General features: G+C 42.4%; 1 protein-coding gene across 1 annotated transcript in view; it reads left to right on the top strand.

Moving 5' to 3' along the window:
• Positions 1–23,218, top strand: part of LOC112225650 (contactin-associated protein-like 5) — a 111,719-nt gene that overhangs the window by 33,318 nt on the left and 55,183 nt on the right. The window contains exons 2-3 of the mRNA XM_042306899.1: positions 11,979–12,089; positions 14,933–15,126. Coding sequence (XP_042162833.1) covers positions 11,979–12,089; positions 14,933–15,126 — 305 coding nt within the window. The remainder of the gene's footprint in view (positions 1–11,978; positions 12,090–14,932; positions 15,127–23,218) is intronic.

Genomic DNA, 23,218 nt, shown 5'->3' with positions numbered 1-23,218 from the left:
ACTCTCTTAGGTCAGTTAGGATCACCACTTAATTTTAAGAATGTGAAATGTCAGAATAATAGTAAAGAAAATAATTTATTTCAGCTTTTATTTCTTTCATCATATTCCCAGTGGGTCAGAAGTTTACATACACTCAATTTGAATTTGGTAGCATTGCCATTAAATTGTTACACTTTGGTCAATTGTTTCGGGAAGCTTTCCACAAGCTTCCCACAATAAGTTGGATGAATTGTGGCCCATTCCTCCTGACAGAGCTGGTGTAACTGAGTCAGGTTTGTAGGCCTCCTTGCTCGCACACGCTTTTTCAGTTCTGCCCACTAATTTTCTATAGGATTGAGGTGAGGGCTTTGTGATGGCCACTCCAATACCTTGACTTTATTGTCCTTAAGCCATTTTGCCACAACTTTGGAAGTATGTTTGGGGTCATTGTCCATTTGGAAGACCCATTTGCAACCAAGCTATAACTTCCTGACTGATGTCTTGAGATTTTGCTTCAATACATCCACATCATTTTTCTTCCTCATGATGCTATCTATTTTGTGAAGCGTACCAGTCCCTCCTGCAACAAGGCACCCCCCCAAATGATGCTGCCACCCCGTGCTTCACAGTTGGGATGGTGTTCTTTGGCTTGCAAGGCTCTCCCTTTTTCCTTTCAAATATAATGATGGTCATTAGGTCCAAACAGTTCTATTTTTGTTTCATCAGACCAGAGGACATTTTTCTATAAAGTACGATTGTTGTCCCCATGTGCAATTGCAAACTGTAGTCTGGCTTTTTTGGGTGCTTTTGCAGCAGTGACTTCTTTCTTGCTGAGTGACCTTTCAGGTTATTTCGACATAGGACTCTTTTTACTGTGGATATAGATACTTTTGTACCTGTTTCCTCCAGCATCTTCACAAGGTCCTTTGAAGTTGTTCTGGGATATATTTGTACTTTTCACACCAAATTACGTTCATCTCTAGAAGTCAGAACGCGTGTCCTTTCTGATTGGGATGATGGCTGTGTGGTCCCATGATGTTTTAGTGTTGCGTACTATTGTTTGTACAGATGAACGTGGTACCTTCAGGCATTTGGAAATTGCTCCCAAGGATGAACAAGACTTGTGGAGGTCTACAATTTTTTTTCTGAGGTCTTTTTAAAAACATTTCCCATGATGTCAAGCAAAGAGGCACTGAGTTTGACTCAAATGATGTCAATTAGTCTATCAGAAGCTTCTAAAGCCTTGATATAATTTTCTGTAATTTTCCAAGCTGTTTAAAGGCACAGTCAACTTAGTGTATGTTCTGACCCACTGAAATTGTGTTACAGTGAATTATCAGTGAAATAAATAATCTGTCTGTTAACAATTGTTAGAAAAATGTGTGTCATGCACAAAGTAGATGTCCTAACTGACTTGCCAAAACTATAGATTGTTAACAAGAAATTTGTGGAGTGGTTGAAAAATGAGTTTTAATGACTCCAACCGAAGAGTATGTAAACTTCCGTCTTCAACTGTATATAGGGAAGGTGATCAGGGAGGTGATGGTGTACAGGTGAGTATGATGATGCGCTGGTGATGGTGACAGGTTTGCGCCATTATGAGCAGCCTGGTGACCTAGAGCGCCGGAGAAGGATTAAACGTGACAGAAACCCCTTCATACAATGGGCGTCGCTGATAATGAGTCCAAACTTTTCACAGAAGCTGGACAACAATAATGTCCAATATTAATAAAAAATGTAATTTCTGCAGACTGTTTTGCTGCTCGTGATATTTAATAAAATATTGGTGATATACATACTGTCTGGGCCAGCACTGGCTAAATCAATGTCATAACCAATTGCGTTACCTCTAAGATCAGATTTTGGTTGGTCTTAAATATCCCTACTTGCTCTGACTGAAATTGGTATATTGGTACAAGTTTTTAAGGACACCTAAAATATTTCCACCTCTCCCACCTCAGCGTATACGAGCTGATGTTTGACAGGTAAATTGCCATATTGACATGCATTTTTTTGCTCCTCCTTTACCGCCAGCTGAAAATAGAACCCTCTGTGTTATTTCTCCTTTGAGCATTGATTTGAGAATTCTCACCACCTGTGAAAAATGACTTGAATTAATGAAGTGTGTGATAGTCATGTGATCTGTCGGTCTATAAGTAATCCTACACATGTCAGCCCTCAGATCAGCTTTCGCTACTTTCTCTCTCTCTCTGAACTGTTTTGCTGCTCGCTCTATCGAACACATTATTGGATATAAAGTGATACAGTACAGCGCTGTGTTTCTCAATCACATGTATCGACCTACACTTTCTCGAATTCAGCCTGTGTCTGTAGCCTAATTGTCAACTGATACCTCAGCCGTGGCTCTGCCAGAACAGAGATGAGATGGACCAGTCTATTAATCCATGTGAGGTATCAGATGCTAGTCTATCTATACCAACCGGAGGCATAGACACATTCTGTACTGGATTATTGTCGTTGTTCCTCTGGATCCTGGTGGAACTGAGGCATTATGGGAAGACAGGGGGCTAGACACAGGGGTAGACAGGGTGGGGGGTAGACGAGGAGGGGGTAGACAGGTGTAGATGGGTGGTAGACGGTGTGGGGGGTAGACGAGGAGGGGGTAGACAGGTGTAGATGGGTGGTAGACGGGATGGGGGTAGACGAGGAGGGGGTAGACAGGTGTAGATGGGTGGTAGACGGGGTGGGGGGTAGACGAGGAGGGGGTAAACAGGTGTAGATGGGTGGTAGACCTGGATGGGGGGTAGACGAGGAGGGGTAGACAGGTGTACAGGTGTAGATGGGGGTGGGGGGTGTAGACGAGGAGGGGGTAAACAGGTGTAGATGGGTGGTGGGGGGTAGACGACGAGGAGGTAGGTGGGTGCGTAGAGGAGCGCGCAGACATTGGGGTAGACTGGGGGTGGACAGGGGGTGGACAGGTGGGTAGACTGGGGGTAGACTGGGGGTGGACAGGGGTGTAGACTGGGGGTGGACAGGGGTGTAGACTGGGGGTGGACAGGGGGTAGACTGGGGGTGGACAGGGGGATAGACTGGGGGTGGACAGGGGGTAGACTGGGGGTGGACAAGGGGGTAGACTGGGGGTGGACAGGGGGTGTACAGGGGGGTAGACTTGGCCATGTTCTGTTATAATCTCCACCCGGCACAGCCAGAAGAGGACTGGCCACCCCACATAGCCTGGTTCCTCTCTAGGTTTCTTCCTAGGTTTTGGCCTTTCTAGGGAGTTTTTCCTAGCCACCGTGCTTCTACACCTGCATTGCTTGCTGTTTGGGGTTTTAGGCTGGGTTTCTGTACAGCACTTTGAGATATCAGCTGATGTACGAAGGGCTATATAAATAAATTTGATTTGATTTGATTTTAGACTGGGGGTGGACAGGGGGATAGACTGGGGATGGACAGAAGGTGTAGACAGGAGGTAGACAGCACCTGCTGTGCCTAACACCCAGGAAGCTCCTTTGAGCGTCTAAGTCTCAGGGAGACAGTCTTTCTTTATACTTCCGTAGATATAATACTGAGACAGAGACACTTTCACCTTAACAGACAGTATAGTGCTGTTCCTTCTGTTTAGTGTCAGTATTTAAACAGCTCTCCATCCTCCACTCCCACCATGCTGCTTAGACATTGTGAGGTGTACAGAGGCCTGAAACCGAGCAAAAAATACTGCAGTCGCATACGCTACAAATTGCAGTTTGTTGATTTCTTTGTGAAGCACAGTTTGTTTAGAACAAAGAGTTTGGAGGGAATACGGGCTAATGAGCAGCGTTAGGGATGGAAGTCAATTCAGGGGCATCTGTGTTGTAAAAAGTATTTGCATATTTTCAAGAGAGCAAGTTAGTTTTCAAATTCATCATCCACCATAGAGATCCACCAAAAAAGTGACAAAATATAGTGTGAAAAGTATAATTAAGGGCAGTGTTTAGTGGATAGATTGGCATAGACTGTTCTCTCTGCTACCGCACGGCAAGCGGTACCGATGCACCAAGTCTGGAACCAACAGCACTCTGAACAGCTTCTACTCCCAAGCCAGAAGACACCTAAATAGTTAGTCTGGGTAGCTATTGGTTAACTATTTAACTATCTGTGTATTTTGACTCATCACACACACTGCTGCTACTGTTTATTATCTATCCTGTTGCCTAGTCACTTTATTCCTACCTATATTTGTTTTTATCCTTTAACAGGGAAGACTTATTGAGACCTAGGTCTGTTTTACAAATGTGCCCTAATACAATGTAAATTTACACATTATACCCAAACTATATCCTATCTGTCTATCTATCAATATATCAATCTAATCTAAATACAAAAACCCAGTCATGGGAAGCACAAATAAAACATCACATATCATCCTGAAACACAGTTACATTCCTCCACCAATAAGTCCCTAGTCAATACTTTAAATTGCCTGAACGGCACCAGAACATCAACTTGAAATGTATTTTGAATTGTGTTCCAGCAACTCTGTACATTTAAAACTTAAAGCAGATGACATATCTACCTCCAGTTACCTCGTACCCAGGCACATCTACTCGGTACTGATACCCCGTTCTTTTTCTATTGTTTCTACAGTTTTTCCCTCTCTGCATTATTGGGAAGGGCCTGTGAGTAAGCATTTCACTATTAGTCTACACCTGTTGTTTATGACGCATGTGACAAATTACATTTGATTTGATTTGACGAAATGAGATACGGGTCATTGTTTTACATGACAAAATATGTCCTTTATGGTTATTAATTGGTGTATAGCGTATAGGCCAAATAGGAAGGAGAGAGCTCACTGTGTGCATCTAAATGTGTTCACAGCCATCCATCTTACCATGCATAACGGCACACCTTGGGGAACATAGGGGGGTGGAGGGAAGTGCTGCTTCTTTTCTTTTTATCCCAAACACAATCACTGATAACCCCAGCTATGTTCTACTAGCCTGGAGGTATCAAGATGTCTCTGACTGTTGTGGGTTCTCACATCACACAGTGCTGCTACAGTATGCCCTAACAGGATCTGAGCTCTGAGTTTATACAAGGGCCTGTTGGTTTGGCTTTCTTTGTGTGCGTTTATGTCCTTTCTCTCAAATTGTGTGTGTGTGTGCACAAAACACGCTTATGAGTGTGTGTGTGGTTTAAGATCGAAACCTCATCCACTTTGCATAGCGAGTTTGCCGTGGCACGATCACATTCATAGCTTGGAGAGATTTTAAATTATCCAAAGGGCAAGGAGGCACTGAGCAGAGCAGTGCAGCTCTACAGGCAAACCATCCTTTGACCATAATTCTTCCTGATTGACAGGCCAGTGTTTTATCTCAGTGGCAAAAACTAGATGGAGCCTATAAACAAAAACACTGTTCATAAAACAAGTATTATTATCAGTGAACTACCGATATTGTCTTTGTATTCAGGTACCTGTATGAGTTATGTCCTTACCGATTGCTTTACGTTTGCTGCTGTGGCATAACAGTTGTATTGCTTTACCCTTTCCACTGTACCAAGGTCTCATACTGCATGTGTTTTATATTTTGGTGTAATGGAGCAGGAGGTGAAAGACTAACCTGACATTTATGAGGATGTTGCCAAGCCCCTGGTTTGTGAGAAGGACATCAGGGTCAAAGGTGGTGGCTTTGTGTGGAAGGGGCCCCATGATCCCCAGAGCCTGATGGATTGTGTGAAATTATATAGAAAGACATGGATGGATTGCAGTTGAAGACTGATAGATAGATAGATAGATAGATAGATAGATAGATAGATAGATAGATAGATAGATAGATAGATAGATAGATAGATAGATAGATAGATAGATAGATAGATAGATAGATAGATAGATAGATAGATAGATAGATAGATAGATAGATAGATAGATAGATAGATAGATAGATAGAGATATTAATAGATAAGATATATATATCTATATAAATAGATAGAGATAGATAGATATATACTGTACATTGATATAGATAGAGATATATATATATATATATATATATATAGATAGAGATGTAATAGATAGAGAAAGATAGATAGAGAGATATATAGAGTTATAAATAGATAGATATAAATAGATAGACAGAGATAGCAATAGAGAGAGAGAGAATCATGCATAGAGTGAGTAGTGAGCTTGGATTAAAGTAAGGATGAAACTCGAAATTGATAACATTTAAACAGATTTGTCACAAAATGTTTAATAACATTGAGATTACAACTTTAATGTATAGTTGTGAAGTCATGTTGGGAATTGTCTCTGATTTGTGCATCTGTGGCTATAGCGCTGCATGTTTATATCTGGGTCTTTAAAAAAACAGCTTGATCCATTTCAGTCGATCTCGAAATCAACGTTCAGGGACATTTGCTCGCAAGTGATCTAAGTGCTGCAAATTTAGGTCAGATGAAATGCAGTGGGCTGTCCTCAAAGACACTTCCACAGTATCAAACAGCCTTCCGATGTCATTTTCAACATGCCGTTGTTTTCTACCAAATGAATGGTCATTATTCAGTGGAAATGTTTCTAGGAGGATAGCTCCAGCATGGACGTCATCCAAAACAAAATCATGTAATGGGTATCAGTTGTGTAAAGTACTTTAAAGTACTACTTAACTATTTTAGGGGGGTATCTGTATTTTACTTTACTATTTTAATTTTACTTCACTACATTCCTAAATAAAATAATGTACTTTTTACTCCATACATTTTTCCTGACACCCAAAAGTGCGCATTACTTTATGACAGGAAAATTGTCCAATTCACTCACTTATCAAGAGGACATCCCTGGTCATCCCTACTGCATCTGATCTGGCAGACTCACTAAACACAAAAGCTTCATTTGTAAGTTATGTCTGAGTGTTGGAGTATGCCCCTGGCTATCCGTCAATTTAAAAAAAAAATGTGCCGACTGGTTTGCTTAATATAAGATATTTGAAATTATGTATAATTTTACTTTTGATACTTAAGTACATTTTAGCAATTCCATGTACTTTTGATACTTTAAGTATTTTTTTTAAACCAAATACTTTTAGACTTTTACTCAAGTAGTATTTTACTGGGTGACTTGCTTTTACTTGAGTCATTTTCTATTCATGTTTTTTTACTTTTACTCAAGTAGTATTTTACTGGGTGACTTGCTTTTACTTGAGTCATTTTCTATTCATGTATTTTTACTTTTACTCAAGTAGTATTTTACTGGGTGACTAGCTTTTACTTGAGTCATTTTCTATTCATGTTTTTTTACTTTTACTCAAGTAGTATTTTACTGGGTGACTAGCTTTTACTTGAGTCATTTTCTATTCATGTTTTTTTTACTTTTACTCAAGTATGGGGCTTAGAACAATACTTTGTTATATACCCTTTGTTGGCAATGACAGAGGTCAAACGTTTTCTGTAAGTCTTCACAAGGTTTTCACACACTGTTGCTGGTATTTTGGCCCATTCCTCCATGCAGATCTCCTCTAGAGCAGTGATGTTTTGGGGCTGTTGCTGGGCAACACGGACTTTCAACTCCCTCCAAAGATTTTCTATGGGGTTGAGATCTGGAGACTGGCTAGGCCACTCCAGGACCTTGAAATGCTTCTTACGAAGCCACTCCTTCGTTGCCCGGGTGGTGTGTTTGGGATCATTGTCATGCTGAAAGACCCAGCCACGTTTCATCTTCAATGCCCTTGCTGATGGAAGGAGGTTTTCACTCAAAATCTCACGATACATGACCCCATTCATTCTTTCCTTTACACGGATCAGTCGCCCTGGACCCTTGGCAGAAAAACAGCCCCAAAGCATGATGACTCCACCCCCCATGCTTCACAGTAGGTATGGTGTTCTTTGGATGAAACTCAGCATTCTTTGTCCTCCAGACACGACGAGTTGAGTTTTTACCAAAAAGTTATATTTTGGTTTCATCTGACCATATGACATTCTCCCAATCTTCTTCTGGATCATCCAAATGCTCTCTAGCAAACTTCAGACGGGCCTGGACATGTACTGGCTTAAGCAGGGGGACAAGTCTGGCACTGCAGGATTTGAGTCCCTGGCGGCGTAGTGTGTTACTGATGGTAGGCTTTGTTACTTTGGTCCCAGCTCTCTGCAGGTCATTCACTAGTTATCATTTTGACCCCACGGGGTGAGATCTTGCGTGGAGCCCCAGGTCGAGGGAGATTATCAGTGGTCTTGTATGTCTTCCATTTCCTAATAATTGCTCCCACAGTTGATTTCTTCAAACCAAGCTGCTTACCTATTGCAGATTCAGTCTTCCCAGCCTGGTCCAGGTCTACAATTTTGTTTCTGGTGTCCTTTGACAGCTCTTTGGGCTTGGCCATAGTAGAGTTTGGAGTGTGACTGTTTGAGGTTGTGGACAGGTGTTTTTTATACCGATAACAAGTTCAAACAGGTGCCATTAATATAGATAACGAATGGAGGACAGAGCAGCCTCTTAAAGAAGAAGTTACAGGTCTGTGAGAGCCAGAAATCTTGCTTGTTTGTAGGTGACCAAATACTTATTTTCCACCATAATTTGCAAATAAATTAATTAAAAATCCTACAATGTGATTTTCTGGATTTTTTTCTCTCATTTTGTCTGTCATAGTTGAAGTGTGCCTATGATGAAAATTACAGGCCTCTCATCTTTTTAAGTGGGAGAACTTGCACAATTGGTGGATGACTAAATACTTTTTTGCCCCACTGTATATACAGAGAAAAGAGACGGCCCGAAAATTGAACCCCGTGGCACCCCCATAGAGACTGCCAGAGTTCCGGACAACAGGCCCTCCGATTTGACACACTAAACTCTATCTGAGAAGTAGTTATGTGAACCAGACGAAGCAGTCATTAGAGAAACCAAGGCTGTTGAGTCTGCCAATACGAATACGGTGATTGACAGAGTCAAAAGCCTTGGCCAGGTCGATGAAGATGGCTGCACAGTACTGTCTTTTATCGATGGTGGTTATGATATCGTTTAGGACCTTGAGCGTGGCTGAGGTGAGCCCATGACCAGCTGGGAAACCAGATTGCATAGCGGAGTAGGTACGGTGGGATTCAAAATGGTCAGTGATCTGTTTGTTCACTTGGCCTTCGAAGTCTTTAGAAAGGCAGGGCAGGATGGATGTAGGTTTGTAACAGTTTGGGTCTAGAGTGTTTCCCCATATGAAGAGGGGGATGATTGGGGCCTGGCAGGCAGGGCAAGCTCAGCCTCGCTCACTGCTCTTTTTGGGGCCTGGCGGGCAGGGCTGTATCAGTGGAAGATGAGGCTGACACGTTCAGATCACTGGCCTCTTAATCTCCTTCTGCCTGTTGGAAGTACTCTAATCTCACACTGATGGATTAGGGGAACACGATTGACATACAGCCACATACACACACAGGGCTGCCGATTGTGTTGTGAATTCTACTGTCCTCGTTGGAAGGGTCACTGCTTGAGTTAATGGACTGCTGGGGAGAGATTTATGGAGTGGATAAGTGAGGCAACCCCCCCTATTTTAGCAATACATGGCTTTAGACCCCATAGTGTGCTGTACTTGCAGTCAAACATTATTTTCCACAAAATGGTGAACAGAAGTCAAGATGATAATTCCGTTTCAGTTACTATTCTTAAAGTAGCATTTTTCTTATTTCTTACTTCTTCTTTTTTCATGCTCTGTCTAACAAGCATGGTAGTAGATCAGCAGAGCGGTGCAGTTTTGCAGCCAAATAATATTCTAGTACAATGGTGTCAACCTCATTTTGCCTGTCTGTAATAATTGTTAATATTTTCTAGCCATCAACATTTACAAAAAATATTCCTCATTCCATATTTGTTTTTAATTTTGATGCTCTCTGACTGTCATTTCGGTGATTTTTAGTTAGCTGGACAGAGTCAATTATTTTAAGAGTATATACATTTACAATAACAGTCAAGAGTTAGGACACACCTACTTAATCAATGATGTTTCTTTATTTTTACTGTTTTCTACATTGTGGAATAATAGTGAAGACATCAAAACTATCAAATAACACATATGAAATCATGTTGTAACCATAAAACAAATCAAAATATATTTTATATTTGAGATCCTTCAATGTAACCACCCTTTGCCTTGATGACAGATTTGCACACTCTTGGCATTCTCTCAACCAGCTTCATGAGGTAGTCACCGGGAAATGCATTTCAATTCACTATTATTCTACAATGTAGAATGTGTGTCCAAACTTTTAACTGGTACTGTAGGTCCATTATTATTAATACACAGTTTCGATTTGGTTTTAGTCATTTTAGATTGTTTGCATTTTTACCTTAAAAAACAATGATAATATAAACAGTGGCTTGCGAAAGTATTCACCCCCTTGGCATTTTTACTATTTTGTTGCCTTACAATCTGGAATTAAAATGGATTTTTGGGGGTTTGTATCATTTGATTTACACAACATGTCTACCACTTTGAAGATGCAAAATATTTTTCATTGTGAAAGAAGACAAAAAAATGGAAAACTTGAGCATGCATAACTATTCATACTTTGTAGAGGCACCTTTTGCAGCAATGACAGCTGCAAGTTTCTTGATGTATGTCTCTATAAACTTGGCACATATAGCTACTGGGATTTTTTCCCATTCTTCAAAGCAAACCTGCTCCAGCTCCTTCAAGTTAGATGGGTTCCGCTGGTGTACATCAATCTTTAAGTCATACCACAGATTCTCAATTGGATTGATGTCTGGACTTTGACTAGGCCATTCCAAGACATTTAAATGTTTCCCCTTATATCACTTGAGTGTTGCTTTAGCAGTACGCTTAGGGTCATTGTCCTGCTGGAAGGTGAACCTCTGTCCCAGTCTCAAATCTCTGGAAGACTGAAACAGGTTTCCCTCAAGAATTTCCCTGTATTTAGCGCCATCCATCATTCTTTCAATTCTGACCAGTTTCCCCGTGCCTGCCGATGAAAAACATGGATGGATGGTGTTCTCGGGGTATTGGGTTTGCGCCAGACATAGCGTTTTCCTAGATGGCCAAAAATATCAATTTTAGTCTGATCTGACCAGAGTGCCTTCTTCCATATGTTTGAGGAGTCTCCCACAAACACCAAACGTGTTTGCTAATTTTTTTCTTTTAGCAATGATTTTGTACTTGCCCCCTCTTCCATAAAGCCCAGCTCTTTGGAGTGCACGGCTTAAAGTGGTGCTATGGACAGATAATCCAATGTCCACATTGGAGCTTTTCAGCTCCTTCTGGGTTCTTTGGTCTCTTTGTTGCCTCTCTGATTAATGCAAACCTTGCCTGGTCTGTGAGTTTTGGTGGGCGGCCCTATCTTAGCAGGTTTGTTGGGGTGGCATATTCACCATATTTAAATGGGGCTCCGTGGGATATTCAAAGTTTCTGATATATTTTTATAACCCAACCCTGATCTGTACTTCTCTGCAACTTCGTCCCTGACCTGTTTGGAGCGCTCCTTGGTCTTCATGGTGCCGCTTGCTTGGTGGTGGCCCTTGCTTGGTGGTGTTGCAGACTCTGGGGCCTTTCAGAACAGGTGTATATATACTGAGATCATGTGACAGATCATGTGACACTTAGATTGCACACAGGAGGACTTTATTTAACTATTTATGTGACGGTAATTGAAGGTAATTGTTTGCACCAGATCTTATTTAGGGGCTTTATAGCAAAGGGGGTGAATACATGTGCACGCACCACTTTTCCGTAATGCAACAAAATTGGAAACACGTATATACGTACGTACGTACTTATTTTCCACCATAATTTGCAAATAAATTCATTAATAATCCTACAATGTGATTTTCTAGATTTTTTTCCCTCATTTTGTCTGTCATAGTTGCAGTGTACCTATGATGAAAATTACAGGCCTCTCTCATCTTTTTAAGTGGGAGAACTTGCACAATTGGTGGCTGACTAAATACTTTTTTGCCCCACTATATGATTTTTTACGTTTGACACCCCTGCTCTATCAGATGATGCTGGTCCTAAAGGTCTATATATTATACCCAATCATGAACTAATGTACTCTCTATTTTACTCTTACAGATATCTGCAATGGCCCGTTGGTATCCATGCTGCCCCGGGGCTCTTTTGTGAGCTCCTCTCAGTCCTCTGTCAGTTATGCTCCACACTTCTCCAAGATTAACAGAAGAGATGGTGAGTTACAATGGAAAGTTATATCTTTTTTATTTAATTGAATAGTCTTAACCCTGAATGCGTTATCCTTCAAAAATATTAGGACTTTGTTCAGTAACTAGTTACCGACAAAACAAATACTTCCGTGTTAATATTGAGGAATAGAAATGCTCTCTCTTGTATACAAACCTAAAAATATTGAATCAATAATGCACTTTGTGAAATAAGCACTAGAGGTAGATAGATCTATGTACCCTGAAAAAAAAATATGGATAAGATAACTACAACATTTAAAAACATACATATATATAAATATATATATATATGAACCTTTCAGTCAATATATCTATACCAGGTCGAGAGTCTCCTCTTTCAGATGCAGTTGGAACTGAGTTGATAGCCCATATCGCTCCATAGTTGGAGCTAAAAGTCAGATGGCACTATTTTTAAACATCAAATGTTACTATGAATATGTAATTATATATGTAACTATGAATATGTAATATGTAAAAAAAAAAATTAAAAAAAAAGCTTATTTTGGCGAATTAAAACCATCTACTTGTGTTACAAAAAGTTAAATAAAATAAAAAGTGTTACTGATTTCAGAGCCGCCGGGTAGTTTTGTTGGCTGTAATACTAGGAGATCATATTCCAAAGATCTTCATCCAGGATTAGTTAACTATAATGTTATTATTGAATTAAGATGGAGATAAACTATCTCCACCTCATGGGCATCTTAAAAAGAGAGGTTTTCAGATAAATCCGTGATGCGGTCCTGTTTGCACGTCAGCACCGTTTAGACAATTTTTTAAATGTTGCTCTTAGCCCTAACAACAAGGGTCACAGGTCAGTAAATTAATCTACATATAATTCTACTTTCTGTAACTAGATAATGATTTTCAATGACTTGGAGTGTGACCGACTCCAGGTGATTTGGACCTCGGCTACAGTACGTGTGTCTATAACAACCAGAATGATCCTGCTCCGTAAACGATGCTTCCTAAGTGGCTTAGAACCTGGTTTGATATGCTGCACTCATCTGCTCCCATGGTGGTGTGTCCCAGCCCAAAGCAGCTGAGTAATGAACCTTCCTGCCAGAGCTGACCTGTTTCTTCCGCTTGATAGCTGGGTGGCTTGTGGGGTCTGACTCTACTAATTGTACACAGCACTGCCATATCACACTTTCACATTAGTGTTTGGAAGTAGCTTATGTTTTTTTTATTCACCAGTGTATGAAGTGCACTGATGCATCTGAAATGTTATTTAAGCCAAATGGTGTGTTTTCACACTCCATATCTCTCCAGATAGAGGGGGTTAGTTCATGCAGCATGATGGAGGGGGTTAGTTCACACAGTGTGATGGAGGGGTTAGTTCACAGCATGATGGAGGGGTTAGTTCACAGCATGATGGAGGGGTTAGTTCACAGCGTGATGGAGGGGGTTAGTTCATACAGCGTGATGGAGGGGTTAGTTCATACAGCGTGATGGAGGGGTTAGTTCATACAGCATGATGGAGGGGTTAGTTCATACAGCGTGATGGAGGGGTTAGTTCATACAGCATGATGGAGGGGTTAGTTCATACAGCGTGATGGAGGGGTTAGTTCATACAGCGTGATGGAGGGGTTAGTTCATACAGCATGATGGAGGGTTAGGGGTTAGTTCATACAGCGTGATAGAGTTCATACAGGGATTAGTTCATACAGCGTGATGGAGGGTTAGTTCATACAGCATGATGGAGGGGTTAGTTCATACAGCGTGATGGAGGGGTTAGTTCATACAGGAGGGGTTAGTTCGTGATGGAGAGGGGTTAGTTCACATGGAGCGTGATGGAGAGGGGTTAGTTCATACAGCGTGATGGAGGGGTTAGTTCATACAGCGTGATGGAGGGGTTAGTTCACACAGCGTGATGGAGGGGTTCATACAGCGTTAGTTCATACAGCGTGATGGAGGGGTTAGTTCATACAGCGTGATGGAGGGGTTAGTTCATGGATAGTTCATGCGTGATGGAGGGGTTAGTTCATACATGGAGGGGTTAGTTCATGCGTGATGGAGGGGTTAGTTCATACAGCGTGATGGAGGGGTTAGTTCATACAGCGTGATGGAGGGGTTAGTTCATGGAGGGGTTAGTTCAGCGTGATGGAGGGGTTAGTTCATACAGCGTGATGGAGGGGTTAGTTCATGATGGAGGGGTTAGTTCATGATGGAGGGGTTAGTTCATACAGCGTGATGGAGGGGTTAGTTCATATAGCATGATGGAGGGGTTAGTTCATACAGCGTGATGGAGGGGTTAGTTCATACAGCGTGATGGAGGGGTTAGTTCATACAGCATGATGGAGGGGTTAGTTCATACAGCGTGATGGAGGGGTTAGTTCATGATGGAGCGTGATGGAGGAGGGGTTAGTTCATACAGCGTGATGGAGGGGTTAGTTCATACAGCGTGATGGAGGGGTTAGGGGGGTTAGTTCATACAGCGTGATGGAGGGGTTAGTTCATATAGCGTGATGGAGGGGTTAGTTCATATAGCATGATGGAGGGGTTAGTTCACACAGCATGATGGAGGGGTTAGTTCATACAGCATGATGGAGGGGTTACTTCACACAGCATGATGGAGGGGTTAGTTCACACAGCATGATGGAGGGGTTAGTTCATATTGCACAACAATCACTTCACACGCTATACAGAGGATCCTAGCGTACACATGATACTCTCCATGCAGACAGCAATGCAATAATTTAGCAGCAATTACATTGCAGGTAGGCGAGGCCCACAAAGTAAAGGTTACCTTGACTCAAGACAGAACAATTCGATCCAAACTGTGCATTGACTGAATTCTAAAAGGAATGTTTCTCTCTCTGGTCTCCCGAGGAGCGGGAGGCTGGTCTCCCCAGGTGACAGATAGACATCCTTGGCTGCAGCTGGACCTCAGAGACAGGATAGAGGTGACGGCCGTCGCCACACAGGGGCGCTACGGAGGCTCAGACTGGGTCAGCGGCTACCTGCTCCTGTTCAGTGACACAGGCCGAGCCTGGAAGCAGTACCGACAGGAGGACGGGGTGGGGGTGAGTTGCATCATACTGTAGATTTACTCTTACTTGCGAGGGGGTCGATCAGCATTAATATGGCATATTGATTGTGGCTTCAATCAATGTAATTGTCTCCATCATTTCCCAGATTTTTTGTAAACAGAGCGAGAGAGAGAGCGAGAGAGAGAGATATTACAGTTGAAGTTTACATACACTTATGTTGGAGTCATTATAACTCGTTTTTCAACCACACCACAAATTTCTTGTTATCAAACCATAGTTTTGGCAAGTCGGTTAGGACATCTACTTCGTGCATGACACAAGTAAATGGACAATGACCCAAAGCATACTTCCAAAGTTGTGGCAAAATGGCTTAAGGACAATAAAGTCAAGGTATTGGAGTGGCCATCACATAGCCCTAACCTCAATCCCATAAAACATTTGTGGGCAGAACTGAAAAAACGTGTGTAAGCAAGGCGGCCTATAAACCTGACTTAGTTACACCAACTCTGTCAGGAGGAATGGGCCAAAATTCACAAACTTATTGAGGGAAGCTTGTGCAAAGCTACCCGAAACGTTTGACCCAAGTGAAACAATTTTAAAGGCAATGCTACCTAATACTAATTGAGTGTATGTAAACTTCTGACCCACTGGGAATGTGATGAAAGAAATAAAAGCTGAAATAAATCATTCTCTCTACTATTATTCTGACATTTCACATTATTAAAATAAAGTGGTGATCCTAACTGACCTAAGACAGGGAATTTGTACTAGGATTAAATGTCAGGAATTGTGAAAAACAGTTTACATGTATTTGGCTAAGGTGTATGTAAACTTCTGACTTCAACTGTATATTTTTTAAATTTATTTTACCTTTATTTAACAAGGCAAGTCAGTTAAGAACAAATTCTTATTTTCAATGACGGCCTAGGGACAGTGGGTTAACTGCCTTGTTAAAGGGCATAACGACAGATTTGTACCTTGTCAGTTTGGGGATTCGATTTTGCAACCTTTCGGTTACTAGTCCAACGCTCTAACCACTAGGCTATGCTGCCATCCCATATATGTATATATATATAACTCAGCAAAGAAAGAAACGTCCTCTCTCTGTCAACTGAGTTTATTTTCAGCAACCGTAACATGTGTAAATATTTGTTGGAACATAACTAGATTCAACAGTTGAGACATAAACAGAACAAGTTCCACAGACATGTGACTAACAAATTTAATAATGTGTCCCTGAACAAAGGTGGGGTCAAAATCAAAAGTAACAGTCAGTATCTGGTGTGGCCACCAACTGCATTAAGTACTGCAGTGCATCTCCTCCTCATGGACTGCACCAGATTTGCCAGTTCTTGCTGTGAGATGTTACCCTATTTTTCCACCAAGGCACCTGCAAGTTCCCAGACATTTCTGGGGAGAATGGCCCTAGCAATCACCCTCCGATCCAACAGGTCCCAGACGTGCTCAATGGGATTGAGATCCGGGCTCTTCGCTGGCCATGGCAGAACACTAACATTTCTGTCTTGCAGGAAATCACACACAGAACGAGCAGTATGGCTGGTGGCATTGTCATGCTGGAGGGTCATGTCAGGATGAGCCTGCAGGAAGGGTACCATATGAGGGAGGAGGATGTCTTCCCTGTAAAGCACAGCGTTGAGATTGCCTGCAATGACAACAAGCTCAGTCCAATGATGCTGTGACACACCGCCCCAGACCATGATGGACCCTCCACCTCCAAATCGATCCCGCTCCAGACTATAGGCCTCGGTGTAACACTCATTCCTTCAACAATAAACGGGAATCTGACCACCCCTGGTGAGACAAAACCGCAACAATTCAGTGAAGAGCACTTTTTGCCAGTCCTGTCTGGTCCAGCGATGGTGGGTTTGAGCCCATAGGCGACGATGTTGCTGGTGATGTCTGGTGAGGACCTGCCTTACAACAGGCCTACAAGCCCTCAGTCCAGCTTTTCTCAGCTTATTGCGGACAGTCTGAGCATTGATGGAGGGATTGTGCGTTCCTGGTGTAACTCGGGCAGTTGTTGTTGCCATCCTGTACTTGTCCCGCAGGTGTGATGTTCGGATGTACCGATCCTGTGCAGCTGTTGTTACACGTAGTCTGCCACTGCGAGCACGATCAGCTGTCCGTCCTTTCTCCCTGTAGCGCTGTCGTAGGCGTCTCACAGTACGGACATTGCAATTCATTGCCCATTGCCCAATTCATGCAGCCCTCATGCCTCCTTGCAGCATGCCTAAGGCACGGTCACGCAAATGAGCAGGGACCCTGGGCATATTTCTTTTGGCGTTTTTCAGAGTCAGTAAAAAGGCCTCTTTAGTGTCCTAAGTTTTCACAACTGTGACTTTAATTGCCTACCATCTGTAAGCTGTTAGTGTCTTAACGATCGTTCCACAGGTGCATGTTCATTAATTGTTTATGGTTCATTGAACAAGCATGGCAAACAGTGTTTAAATCCTTTACAATGAAGATCTGTGAAGTTATTTGGATTTTTACGAATTATCGTTGAAAGACAGGGCCCTGAATAAGGGACGTTACTTTTTTTTGCTGAGTTTATATATTTTATTTTTTAAATTTATTTTATTATTTTCCCCTAACCCTACCATCCCTCCCCTAATTGGAGTAAACTAATGGACAACAACTCTTCTACTTCTTCTACAAAGCTTCTACTTCCAGCTTATACATATTATATGTATTTTACAAAGAGAGTGTATTTTACAATAGTTATCTTTTGTTTGTTTTTAGTCCCATCCTTCAGCTCCATTCAACCCCTCCTATCTATCACTGAACACCATCCACTGTACACTTGTTTTCACTTCTGTGCTATTTCCTGAGGTAATGCCTTGGCTATAGCTCAATAGGTAATACAAGCGCACAGGATAGCCGGGTTTCAACCCAGTCGGTCACATTAACTTTAAATGAATCAGTGGCGCAGCGGTCTAAGGCACCGCATCTCAGTGCTAGAGGAGACACTACAGACCCTGGTACAATTTCATTTTTCTTAACTGAATTGCATTGTTAAATAAAGGTTAAATAAATAAATAAAACATTGAAAAATAAAAAAAAATCTACGTTCAGACTTTTCTTTTCACTTGGCACACTGGGATGAGAGAGTAGCTGCGTATTGAGCTGTAACTCGGAGTAGGTCAAAGCTGCAAGGAAATTAGACATTCATTTGGGGGCTTTGTTTTGGAGTGTTTTTTCTTAACTCTGGTGTGTTTTCCCCATTGGTTGGATGGGTTTTGAGATGGAGAGGAGGATGTAAGGAGTCTGCAATTGAGATTCTCCCATCTTCTCCTGAATATAGGCTATTCACATGGCAGTTAGAGGGGCTATTGCCCTGTTTCCTCCCGCATGTTGTTGGAAGGAAGTCTCTAGATTTTGCTTGCCTGAAGTAGAGTACATTGTGATAAATTGCAGGCCACATGACTTGCCTAGAGTGTTTTCAGCTATACTTTTCGTGGCTGTTTATTTACCACCACAGACAGATGCTGGCATTAAGAACGCACTCAGTCAGCTGTATAAGGAAATGAGCAAACAGGAAACCACTCACCCAGAGGCGGCGCTCCTAGTGGCAGGAGACTTTAATGCAGGGAAACTTAAATCAGTTCTACCAAATCTATCAACATGTTAAATGTGCAACCAGAAGGAAAAAATTCTAGATCACCTGTACTCCACACACTGAGACGCATACAAAGCTCTCCCTCGCCCTCCATTTGGCAAATCCGACCACAATTCTATCCTCCTGATTCCTACTTACAAGCAAAAATTAAAACAGGAAGCACCAGTGACTCTGTCTATAAAAAAAGTGGTCAGATGAAGCAGATGCTAAACTACAGGACTGTTTTGCTATCACAGACTGGAACATGTTCCGGGATTCTTCCAATGGTATTGAGGAGTCCACCACATCAGTCATTTACTTCATCAATAAGTGCATCGAGGTCGTTGTCTCCACAGTGACTGTACGTACATACCCCAAACAGAAGCCATGGATTACAGGCAACATTCACACTGAGCTAAAGGGTAGAGCTGCTACTTTCAAGGTGCGGGACTCTAATCCGCAAGCAACACTGAGGCATGGATGAGAGCATCAGCTGTTCTGGACGATTGTGTGATCACTCTCTCCATAGCCGACGTGAGTAAGACCTTTCTTGCGACTAGCAATCCCGTATCCGGGAGCGTAATCATAGCCTCAAGCTCATTACCATAACGCAACGTTAACTATTCATGAAAATCGCAAATGAAATGAAAGAAATATATTCACTCACAAGCTTAGCCTTTTGTTAACAACACTGTCATCTCAGATTTTCAAAATATGCTTTTCAACCATAGCTACACAAGCATTTGTGTAAGAGTATTGATAGCCTAGCATAGCATTAAGCCTAGCATTCAGCAGGCAACATTTTCACAAAAACAAGAAAAGCATTCAAATAAAATCATTTACCTTTGAAGAACTTCGGATGTTTTCAATGAGGAGACTCTCAGTTAGATAGCAAATGTTCATTTTTTACAAAAAGATTATTTGTGTAGGAGAAATCGCTCCGTTTTGTTCATCACGTTTGGCTAAGAAAAAAACCAGAAAATTCAGTCACTACAACGCCAAACTATTTTCCAAATTAACTCCATAATATCGACAGAAACATGGCAAACGTTGTTTAGAATCAATCCTCAAGGTGTTTTTCACATATCTATTCGATGATAAATCATTCGTGGCAGTTGGGTTTCTCCTCATTAGCAAACGGAAAAGTACTGCAGCTGGAGATTACGCAATAATTGCGACGGAGGACACCAAGCGACCACCTGGTAAATGTAGTGTCTTATGGTCAATCTTCCAATGATATGCCTACAAATACGTCACAATGCTGCAGACACCTTGGGGAAACGACAGAAAGTCTAAGCTCATTCGTGGCCCATTCACAGCCATATAAGGAGTCATTGGAACACAGCGCCTTCAAAATCTGGGGCACTTCCTGTTTTAAATGTCATCTTGGTTTCGCCTGTCGCATCAGTTCTGTGGCACTCACAGACAATATCTTTGCAGTTTTGGAAACGTCCGAGTGTTTTCTTTCCAAAGCTGTCAATTATATGCATAGTCGAGCATCTTTTCGCGACAAAATATCGCGCTTAAAACGGGAACGTTTTTTATCCAATAATGAAATACCGCCCCCAGAGTTCCAAGAGGTTTTAACAGGTCAACATACACAAGGCTGCGGGGCCAGACGGATTACCAGGACGTGTGCTCCGGATGTGTGCTGACCATCTGGCAGGTGTCTTCACTGACATTTTCCACATGTCCCTGATTGAGTCTGTAATACCAACACTTTTCAAGCAGACCATCATAGTCCCTGTGCCCAAGAACACTGAGGAACCCTGCCTAAATGACAACAGACGCGTAGCACTCACGTCCGTAGCCATGAAGTGCTTTGAAAGGTTGGTAATGGCTCACATCAACACCATTATCTCAGAAAACCTAGACCGACTCCAACTTGCATACCGCCCCTACAGATCCACAGATGATGCAATCTCTATTGCACTCCACACTGCCCTTTCCCACCTGGACAAAAGGAACACTTATGTGAGAATGCTATTCTTTGATTACAGCTCAGCGTTCAACACCCTCGTACCCTCAAAGCTCATCACTAAGCTAAGGATCCTGGGACTAAACACCTCCCTCTGCAACTGGATCCTGGACTTCCTGATGGGCCGCCCCCAGGTGGTGAGGGTAGGAAGCAACACATCTACCATGCTGATCCTCAACACTGGAGCTCCACAGGGGTCCGTGCTCAGTCCCCTCCTGTACTCCCTGTTCACCCACGACTGCATGGCCAGGCACGACTCCAACACCATCATTACGTTTGCAGACGACACAACACTGGTAGGCCTGATCACAGACAACGACGAGACAGCCTATAGGGAGGAGGTCAGAGACCTGGCCGTGTGGTGCCAGAATAAGAACCTATCCCTCAACGTAGCCAAGACAAAGGAGATGATTGTGGACTACAGGAAAAGGAGGACTGAGCATGCCCCCATTCTCCTCGATGGGGCTGTAGTGGAGCAGGTTGAGAGCTTGAAGTTCATCGGTGACCACATCAACAACAAACTAGAATGGTCCAAACACACCAACACAGTCGTGAAGACGACGAAGCCTATACCCCCTCAGGAATCTAAAAAGATTTCGCATGGGTCCTGAGATCCTCAAAAGGTTCTACAGCTGCAACATCGAGAGCATCCTGACTGGTTGCATCACTGCCTGGTACGGCAATTGCTCGGCCTCTGACCGCAAGGCACTACAGAGAGTAGTGCGTACGGCCCAGTACAACACTGGAGCTAAGCTGCATGCCGTCCAGGACCTCTACACCAGGTGGTGTCAGAGGAATGCCCTAAAAATTGTCAAAGACCCCAGCCACCCCAGTCATAGACTGTTCTCTCTACTACCGCATGGCAAGCGGTACCGGAGTGCCAAGTCTAGGACAAAAAGGCTTCTCAACAGTTTTTACCCCCAAGCCATAACTCCTGAACAGGATATCAAATGGCTACCCTGACTATTTGCATTGTGTGACCCCCCACCCCCCAAAACCCTCTTTTTACGCCGTTGCTTCCCTCTGTTTATCATATATGCATAGTCACTTTAACCATATCTACATGAACGTACTACCTCAATCAGCCTGACTAACTGGTGTCTATATGTAGCCTTGCTACTGTATATAGCCTGTCCTTTTACTGTTGTTTTATTTCTTTACTTACCTGTTCAAATAAACTTTGATTTTATTTGAAGACCAAAACAAAAGTAATATGATGTTTGGGACAAGTCATGCTTTTTGATAATCATAGATGGATTCATATTTCTCCCAAAAATAAATTAGTCACATGACTTAATGGTTTTGTTCAGGCATTTTAGTTCGCTTCACATTTGGCAATGTGAAACCAAAAGGACAAAATGAATAAAATGCAGATTTATTTTTTTATTTTTTTATTTCACCTTTATTTAACCAGGTAGGCTAGTTGAGAACAAGTTCTCACTTGCAACTGCGACCTGGCCAAGATAAAGCATAGCAGTGTGAACAGACAACACAGAGTTACACATGGAGTAAACAATTAACAAGTCAATACATTAGGAAAAAAAAGGGGAGTCTATATACATTGTGTGCAAAAGGCATGAGGAGGTAGGCGAATAATTACAATTTTGCAGATTAATAACACTGGAGTGATAAATGATCAGATGGTCATGTACAGGTAGATATATTGGTGTGCAAAAGAGCAGAAAAGTAAATAAATAAAAACAGTATGGGGATGAGGTAGGTAAAAATGGGTGGGCTATTTACCGATAGACTATGTACAGCTGCAGCGATCGGTTAACTGCTCAGATAGCAGATGTTTGAAGTTGGTGAGGGAGATAAAAGTCTCCAACTTCAGCGATTTTTGCAATTCGTTCCAGTCACAGGCAGCAGAGAACTGGAACGAAACGCGGCCAAATGAGGTGTTGGCTTTAGGGATGATCAGTGAGATACACCTGCTGGAGCGCGTGCTACGGATGGGTGTTGCCATCGTGACCAGTGAACTGAGATAAGGCAGAGCTTTACCTAGCATGGACTTGTAGATGACCTGGAGCCAGTGGGTCTGGCGACGAATATGTAGCGAGGGCCAGCCGACTAGAGCATGCAAGTCGCAGTGGTGGGTGGTATAAGGTGCTTTAGTGACAAAACGGATGGCACTGTGATAAACTGCATCCAGTTTGCTGAGTAGAGTGTTGGAAGCAATTTTGTAGATGACATCGCCGAAGTCGAGGATCGGTAGGATAGTCAGTTTTACTAGGGTAAGTTTGGCGGCGTGAGTGAAGGAGGCTTTGTTGCGGAATAGAAAGCCGATTCTTGATTTGATTTTCGATTGGAGATGTTTGATATGAGTCTGGAAGGAGAGTTTACAGTCTAGCCAGACACCTAGGTACTTATAGATGTCCACATATTCAAGGTCGGAACCATCCAGGGTGGTGATGCTGGTCAGGCGTGCGGGTGCAGGCAGCGAACGGTTGAAAAGCATGCATTTGGTTTTACTAGCGTTTAAGAGCAGGTGGATCAGGGAATCGCCCGCAGCAAGAGCAACATCATTGATA

This window comes from Oncorhynchus tshawytscha, linkage group LG26, assembly GCF_018296145.1.
Source record: "Oncorhynchus tshawytscha isolate Ot180627B linkage group LG26, Otsh_v2.0, whole genome shotgun sequence".
NCBI lineage: Eukaryota > Metazoa > Chordata > Actinopteri > Salmoniformes > Salmonidae > Oncorhynchus > Oncorhynchus tshawytscha.
This window is presented reverse-complemented; position numbering and strand designations above follow the sequence as displayed.